We start from the raw sequence: 9,521 nt of genomic DNA, 5'->3' as shown, positions 1-9,521 counted from the left end.
GGGACTGCATTTAATCTATAAATCAATTTCTGGAGAATTGACATACTAACCCATAGCAAGACTTCTAATCCATGACGTTGTTGATCTCTCAAGCTAATTTTTAACATGTTAACATTCTATAGGAATATTAATTTTATTTTGTAATGATGTCAGTCATTCCTTACCAGCCTCATATTAGGTTAGTCCCCTCCATAATTTGAAAACAGAGATCATTAAACATGTGTACTAAATCTTCACTCTAGATGTTCCTTCCAATTTTGATATGCCGCACTGCTCCCAATTTCCTTACTGCTCCTAATTTGCTCCACACATATATACTGCCACCATAGAAGGCATTAAAATTTGACACCTTTGCCCTGTGTTTTGATTTCATAGAAGAGCTCACCCTTCCATAAAACTATTATAGTTTCTACTTCTTGCTCTTCATTCTACATATCTACATATCTACAAGTGCTCTTCCACCACTTTTTTTTTTTCCACATAGTTGGATGGCCTACCAGGTCCTTTATGCAGTTGAATTTACAAGGTGACACCAAGTTAAGACAAAGTTCCAGCTTGGATGCCTCCATCTCCCTCCCCTGAATCCTGACCCACTGGCTGCCAAAGTTCGAAGGGGTTTGGGGTAGGGTGCTTGGTCATGGGAAAAGCTGCTATGGTTGGCCCAGCACATGGGTAGAGGGGAAGGTTTCATTTTTTCACAATCTGAATGACATCCTTGTCCTCCAATGTATGATCTTTACCCACTTTTTGAGGATTGTGTTTCACAGACAGACCCCAGACCAGAGCGTATTTAAATTCTTTGATAAGATTTTTGTGAATCTTCATGCAGAAATCCTCCACCATAGTCCTAGAGTAAGGCAGCACCACTGGGGATGTATAATCTGGCAACTGGCCTTTGGGTTTTGTATAAATCCTCACTAGTTTCAGATAGTACCAGATCTTTTCCAAGAGATCATCAAAATTCCAGCGGTGATGGGCAGAGATGGGTACACAATGAAGCACCTTATAGATGATATCCAATTCCTCAATGGAGATCTGATCAATGTTATTCAACACATAGATACAAGGGATATAAACTCTGTTTCCTTCTACCACGTCAATGAGGTCATCCACTGTGGCATCACTACGCAGCATCACATCAGCATTGTGAATTTTGTATTCAGCCAGAATGTTCTTCACAGTTTCAGCATCCAGCTCACTCTGAGGGCAAGTGGCCGTGAGATTAATGCCTCCTTTATCCTTCTTCTTAAAGCCAATGTTGGGGGGTTTGCTGTTCAAGCGAATGTCAAAGCCTTCCAGATCATTTTCAATTATCTTTTTGTGTCCCAAGGGTTTCAGGACATCCAGAACAATCAGGATCAAGTTACATGTTCGGGCCACTGCAATGACTTGAAGGCCTCTACCTTTCCCATCCTTGGCACCCCCAATGATACCTGGAAGATCCGGGAGCTGGATCTTGGCACCTTTGTATCTGATGACACCAGGCACAGTGGTCAGAGTAGTGAACTCATAGGCTGTCACCTCAGAATATACCCCTGCCAGGTTACTAAGCAGTGTTGACTTCCCCACTGATAGAAAACGCACAAACCCAATTCGAGCATCACCTGTCTTAACCACATCAAAACCTTCTCCTGGCCCACCACCACCACCACCACCGTTTGGGGTGATGAGTTCTCTATGAAGCTTAGCAAGGTGAGCCTTAAGCAGCCCTAGGTGGTGTTCTGTGCCCTTATTCTTTTGAGTCTGAGCCATCTCGGCTTTGATCTCCACAATCTTGGCTAAGGTGCTGCTCATGGTGGCGAGTCACGGGGCATTGGGGGGAGAGCGTAGTGGCCTCAGCACAGACTACTTCCCCTCACACAACCATTCTTCCACCACTTTTCAAACTTGTAAAATGCTGTACATCCTTTAAGGTGAAACTGAACTATCCTTTCTTCGGTGCAGTCTTTCCTAAACAATTCACACAAAATTAATAAAAAATTGTATTAGTTACTTAAGCCTTTTTATTTATTTATTTTATTTTTGGGGGGACATTCATTTATTGTATCTAAATTCTACCTCAAGAAATTTGATTTAAAAATTCTGTCAGTTATAACATGGCATATTTTATGCATGCTAACATAGTCTATAATTGTCTATGAAAACTTAGTATGCAGGAAATATACATATATATTTTTATATTTTGGCATAATACATAATAAAATATTTCAAATATGCAGAAATAAAAAAGAAGGACTTAGTAAATATTTTATACCAGTGGTTCTCAACCAGAGTTAATTCCTGCCCACCCCGAGCAAAATGTTTGGCAACATTTTCGTTGTCATAACTGTGGGCATGGGGAGAGGTTTGCTACTGACTGGCATCTAGGGGATAGAGGCCAGAGAGGCTGCTAAACATCTAAATATCCTACAGTGCACACAGACTATTGCCCAGAATACCAAAAGTACAGAGGTTGAGAGACTCTCCTTTATATTAACAATTCAAATGCATTAGATGTTAACATTTTGCCACATTTATTCCTATTATCCCCCATTTAAAGAAAATGTTACAAATATATTTGAAGCATTCATTGACTTCTGATCTCATTTTCTCCACCTTCCGCCTTTAGAGATAATCACTGTTTTTTTAAGAGAGGGAGAGTTGGGGGAGGGGCAGAAGGAGAGGGAGAGAGAGAACGTTAAGCCGACTCTATGCCCAGCATGGAGCCCGGCATGGGGCTCGATCTCACAACACTGAGATCAGGACCTGAGCTGAAATCCAGAGTCAGATGCTTAGCTAACTGAGCCACCCAGGCACCCCTGTGCAAGTAACACCACATATATGTATATTTTATTTTATAAGTATCAACTATATCCTGTTTTGTATATTCATCACACTTATACATCAGTTATCATCATACTGCTAAATATTCTACAATGTTCTTTTTTAATCTATGATATGTTCTTAAGATTTATCAATTTTGACATCCATAGGTCAAAATGATTTTTGTGGCTGTACATCATTTTAATAGCTGTACAAACTCCATTGCTTCTCTGTGTCATTATTTATTATTCACTGGTATACTAATGGAGATTTTGTTGTTTTAAATTATCCCCATGGCAAACAGTGCTGTGATAAACCTTCTTGTTATGCATTTCCCTTTGTATAATATACTAGGCTGAATAGTGTCTCCCATTTGTCCACCCAGAATCTCAGAATGTGACTGTTTAGAAACAAAGCTTCTTCTTAGTAATTAAACTGAGGATTAGAATCACTGGTTTATAGGGTATATGCATCTATAAATTAATTATTAGTGTTTATGAGATTTTCTCTTCAGACTTTCTCCTGCCCTGGTATCATCAGACTCTATTTTTTAGAAATCAGATGTCTGAGACAGTGTTTCATTTTTTATTTACCTTTCTATGATTATAACTGATGTTGTATACTTTTACATCATTTTTATTCATTCAATTCTATTATTTTGTGAATTATCTATTAAAATGATTTGCCCATTTTGTGTCTGTGTGGGGGATTGGTTTTTGTCTTTAAAAAGAAAATAATATGTAGTGGTATATAATGTTTTCTGGACATTAAATCTTTATCCAACATACATGGCAAATATCTTCTCAAAGGCTATGGCTTATCTTTTAAATTTGTATATATTGTCTTTCTAGTAGAAGTTATTTATTTTATTTATCAATTTTATTTTTGAGTTGTTTTTCATCTCCATTAAATAATTCATTCCACTTCTACCATTGTAATACTTACACTTTTAATATATGTGAAATTTGTTTTCGTCCATGGTATGACACAGAGATCTACTTTTCCATAAAGAAAATCGATGTTCCTTTCATCATTTAATGAACAGTATAGCTGCTTCCCACTTGGTTGTAATGCAACCTCTGCCCTAGTGTATGTGTGTGTGGGTGAGTGTATGTGTGTGTGTGTGTGTGTGTGTGTGTGTCTACAGGTTTTCTATTCTGTTCCAGTGGCCAATTTGTCTGTTATTGTCTCTATAGCATGTGGTCCTATTTAACTTACTGTTAAAATAGCTTTGATATATGAGAGAGCCAATTGCCCAACTTTGTCTTCAAATACATCGTAGATAATTTTACTTACTAGATATTCTTATGGTTCCATAGAACTTTAAGATCAATTTGTCAAGTTCCATAATATACCCGAGAGGGATTCCAATTTAAATTGCATTGATTTTAGAAATTATTTTAGTGTTATCTGACATCTTTATGGCGTTGAGTCTAATAATTCAGAAACATTAGCTTAACTTTTTTTTAATTTAGCTTAATAAATTTCGAATTGTATTGTAATAGTTTTGTGCTCAAATTTTTAAATTTACTTACATACTTTATGATAGTTCTTGCTATTTTGTGTCATAATGTCTCCTATTTCATTGGCGGTTAGTGGTAGATGAGAACACTGGTTTGGACACTTGCTTGTCAGTGGCATTCTTATTGTCATCTTATTAATTTTAATACTTTATAGATATTTTTGGACTTTTTATAAATTAAATCCTATTTTATGAAAATAAATGGTAATTTTAGCTCTTCTTTCCCAATTACTATATAAATTTTTGCCTTGTCTCAGAGGTTCTGATAAATATTCAGTAGTAAGAATGATAATGAGTATACTTGCTTTTTGCATAATTTTAATAGGACCACTTTCAAAATGTCATATTTAAGCATGATATTTCAAAAGCTCAGCAAACGCCTTTAACAAGGTAAAGACATTCCTTTTTTCCAGTTTGCTAATTTTTTGTGATGAATTAGTGACGAACTTTATAAAATTTTTCAAAATAATAGACAATCAATGAGTAATCACACAGACCATACCCAATAATTTATAAATACTGTTACTGGCAGGTGACAGGTCGTGCTCCATTATAAAAATTGTGTTTCTGACACTTATTTACTTAATCTTTTTCACATTAAGCTTTGTGTTTGTTCAAACGTGACATTAAACATGTGTCACCAATTTTGAACTTAATGTAGTACACAAAGTTATATAAGAACTGTATGTGTTTCTGAGTGTTTATGTACTTAATCAAAGTATTTTATGCTCTTTTGAGCAGATATTTATTTAATCAAGGGTTTAAATGTTTTAGGAAGTGTAAAATGGCTGAACCATATGTAAGATTTCATAGGTGCCCCGGGAGGAGAGGGAATGAAACATTAGAGGATAAATGAAATGGATTATAAAACCCAAACAAAACTCTGTGGGATGAACACTGGCAAAAAACTCAAGAGAGAAAAACTGTAGAGAAGACACCCCAAGACACAGACACTGCAAAGTAAGATGTGCAAGATCCTGAGGAACATAAGTGAACATGTAAAGTGCATGCAATAATATTTTTACTAACGGCTCTTAAGATTGACTAGAACAGTATAGGGTATGCTGAGTAGAGCCAATTACCCTGTGTTACACATCAAGCCCTGGAATGATTTTTTGTTTTCTTTGGTATCACATATGCCTGGCACTTCTGCTCATTCAATCCATACAACCCCACTGAGTATTGACTGTGATTACCATATTTTGAAAATAAGGATAAAAAACTTATATTAGGTTAAATACTTTGATGAAGTTCATAAAGCTGACCTTTGAATCCCACCCTATTGGATTCCACTGTCCGGCTCTTTCTTCTGTACATCGTGGGACCATTTGGATAATCACGTTTATTACACAAAAGCCAGTTATTCATCCAACACAAAAGGGGCCCTAAGACATAATCCTGAAATGGAAGAGGTTAGCAGGCAGAACAAGAGGGACTCCCGGGACACGGAGTATAGAATATTTACCCGCTGTGTGGCTATCTCATACTTCATTGACAAATAACCTTGGTTGTACAAGAAAACTCAAGCTCGAGTGGTGGGGAATGCGATGCGTGATAAAGGAGGGGAGGCTATGGGGATCGAACGGCTGCCAGGGTGTGAATTTCATCCCTCAACCGATTTTGTTGTAGAGATCATATAGCAATCAATTTTTGACGAAACAAAATTTCAGGTGGATGATCATATTTCTGTGATACCTACACACACATATGTTTATACACATGTATATTCTAATAATAAGACAATTCTCAATTATATACCCACCAATTTTCAACCCAAAGTTCCCGTTTTCCTACAATTTTCATATAGTAACATCTCTTAAATGATGATGACACAAACATATATCCATTCTGTATCTCTTGAAATAGTCTAGGTCAAAATCTGTAAATCACCCTATCCTTGAAGTTATTTCCTGTCTATTCACAAGGCAGAACATGAAAACACATAAAGGATTTGAGTGAAAGAAAAAGAAGTATCTGAGGGACTCAACTACTGGAAGGTTTAACCTCAACACCCTATCTGCCAACACAACAACAAAGCAATCACAACAATAGCAATATTTTCCTTATTTATTTAAATATATTAAATATATTAAATATAAATATATTCCCTTATTTATTTAAAAAGGGTATAACAATGTAGTCACAGCATGCCTCATCATGGCCTAAGCAGAATATATTCCCATATCGTTTTTATTATTTAAACAGAAAGTAAAATATATTTTAAAAGTTCAGTTCAGGATTTAGAAAAAAAGATAAAAAATAATCACCAAAAACAGCAAGATAAATGCAGTTATCAGGATAAAAAGAAAAATGTAAGAATTTGAAAAACTAGAGAAGAAAAAAGAAAACAGAGCTGGTTCTTTGAAAATAAATAATTCTATAAAATGGAAGAAACAGAAAAAAACAAATACCGAAAATTAGAACAGTATGAGAAATACAAATATGAGAGTAAGGGCTAAGTTTGTACAGGATAATACTTTGCACAACCATTTGCGTTTCAGAAATTTTTACAGCATGAACACCATTTTTTGGAAAAAGAAAAAGTAGCTTACTAAGGCTGATTCTCAAAGAGTTTTAAAAACCTGGACTGATAAAAATCGTACAAGACAATGCAAAAATGATCAAGAACATGTCTTCAAAATATTGAAGACTACAGAAAATTTACAGGTGAGATATTTTTAAATTTTCGTTTGAAGAGTTTAATTTCAGTGTTCTATAAACTGTAATAATTAAACATGATGGACTATTGCATAACTTATTTTATGAGATACATTTATACCTGAAAAAGGAAATGCTAAAGGTGAAAATATAAAATATCATTTATGGATACAAATGAAACTTATACATGAAATACTAAAAATTGATTTCAACAGGATATTTAAAAAGAATGTCTACCTTGAAAAAAGACCTTTAATCTCAGTATGGACATGATGAATCTGACAAATTCTATTAATGTGTTAGTAAGTACACAATAGGAATTCCATAAAATATAATGTCCTCCTAATGATAACTCCTACAAAACTGACAAAAAGATAACAGTTTTCTTCACATGAAAAAAATAAAAGTCATCATTTTACTTGCTGGTTAAAAACAACAGATGTCACAATTGAAGGTAGGAACAAAATTGCCAATATAACTCTCTCTCTTTTTTGTTGTTGTTGGTAACTTTTGACAAATGCAAGAAGATAATAAACCGATGTCAGGGGAGAAATTATCATTTTTAATATTTGCAGGTAACATTTTTATATAAAGACTATCAAAGATAATAAAAGTGAAAGAGTAGTGAAATGACTTGATGTAAAGAAAATGTATTATGTAGTCATCTACATAATAATGATCTAAAATAACAATAAAGGTTTTGAAAGAAGGAGAAAATGTTTGAGAGTGCAACTAAAAAAGAGATTTAAAAATAACTTTAACCAAACTGGAAACTGATGATTGCAATTTACTGAGCATCCATTTTGTGTCCAGCACTGTCCTATGTATTTTGAATATATTATGTCATTCAAATGTTATTCTCTTTTTTAAAAAAGGAAAATGAGGCTCAGAGACATGAAGTAACCTGTCCAAGTTCTTGCACCTAGAAATTTGAACCCAGTTTTGTCGGATTCCAAAGTCTGTTTTATTAAATATATTGGAAAGTACTATGACACTACATAGTATTAAAATATGATGCTATAGGCTGAATTTTCTCCCCCTCAAAATTCATATCTTAAAATACTAACCCCATAGTACTTTAGGCTGTGACTGTATTTGGAGATGGGGTCTTTAAAAAGGTAATTAAGTTAAAATGGAGTGACTAGGATGGGCCCTAATTCAATATGACAGGTGTCTTTATAAAAAGAAAAGATTAGGACACAGATATAATAGAGGGAAGAATATTTGAAGATACAGGGAGAAGGCAACCATCTGTAAGGCAAGGGCAGACCTCAGAAGAAGCCAAAAGTGCAGACACCTGATCTCCAGTCGCTAGAACTGTGAGAAAATACATTTGTATTGTTTAAACCACCCAGTCTGTTTTACTTTGTTATGGTAGCCTTAGCAAACTAATAAATACGGTATAGGGTTATTATAATTGAACTAGTTTGACAATTGTAGATTATTGAAGAAAATAAATGAATTGCAAACAATGATTCCTGAAAGAGATCAGAAAAAAGAATCATCATAAGTGGGTTTTTTACTTTGGAATAAAAATCAAATTTGGACCTCACCTGAAAGCCTGTAAAAAGGCATAATCTTGTTGATTAAAGAATTGGATGTAGAGTCCAAATATTTGTAAAGTCAATTTAAAAAATTTTTCTATATGCCTAAAATTTTAAATATTAAAACATTGTATGAAATAATTAATTTTCTTATATAAAAATAAAATAACTGCCATAAGTCAACATGAACTACATGAACAGGCAGATATTATAGATGGCTAATGTCACAATTATGCAAATAAACTCATACGAAGGATTAAGATCATCTTTAATATTCAAAAGAGAGTGGCTAGAAAATATGATCTCAAAAGTATGTTTTGACATTAATTTAATGGCTTCAGGAAATATTTTTTAAATAAATGAAAAACTGAGATAGAAAACAAAACAAAAAAACTGTCCTTGGGGTGCCTGGGTAGCTCAGTCGGTTAAGCAGCAGACTCTTGATTTTGGCCGGGGTCATGATTTCAGAGTCATGAGATCAACTCTGCATGGGGCTCTGTGTTGAGTGTGGAGCCTGCTTGGGATTCTCTCTCTCCCTCTCCTTCTGAACCCCCACTCCCACTTGTACACATGCACTCTCTCTAAAAAAACAAAACAAACAAACAAATGAAAAAAGCAAAAAAAACATACCATTTCCCTTATTAAGAATAACTAGAAATTGTTTATCTATGTCCCTATCCATGCCTATATCTATAGACACATGCATGTATGTATTTATGTACTAGATTGTGATGGGAAGCTCATTTCTTAAGTGGTTGGCAGCTGCAGGAGTCTGAAAAACACTGTCTTGTACTGGTGGGAATGTGGTGAAGTAGAACATCCTGGTGTACTGTCTTGGGGTTATTCATTGCTGTACAACCAGACGGGAAATTAGTTTAACATTATATGTAAAATAGCACTGGAAATGTTCATACCATTGGCCCACTAATCCCCTAATAATACTTCTTCCATAAGAATTAATTAAATAAGTGATCAAAGACTTATATAAGAGGGTA

General features: G+C 34.6%; 1 protein-coding gene across 1 annotated transcript; it reads right to left on the bottom strand.

Moving 5' to 3' along the window:
- Positions 1-687: 687 nt before the first annotated feature.
- Positions 688-1,794, bottom strand: LOC113925972 (developmentally-regulated GTP-binding protein 1-like). Its single transcript, XM_035726401.1, has one exon. It carries the CDS (start codon positions 1,792-1,794, stop codon positions 688-690), a length of 1,107 nt encoding a protein of 368 aa, XP_035582294.1.
- Positions 1,795-9,521: the final 7,727 nt, after the last annotated feature.

Source organism: Zalophus californianus, chromosome 2, assembly GCF_009762305.2.
Source record: "Zalophus californianus isolate mZalCal1 chromosome 2, mZalCal1.pri.v2, whole genome shotgun sequence".
NCBI classification, from domain to species: domain Eukaryota; kingdom Metazoa; phylum Chordata; class Mammalia; order Carnivora; family Otariidae; genus Zalophus; species Zalophus californianus.
Note: the sequence above shows the minus strand (reverse complement) of the source record. Positions and strands in the feature narration are given on the sequence as shown.

Coding starts and splice junctions, on each gene's coding strand:
- LOC113925972 (XM_035726401.1), bottom strand. CDS start 1,794: ATGAGCAGCACCTTAGCCAAGATTGTGGAGATCAAAGCCGAGATGGCT.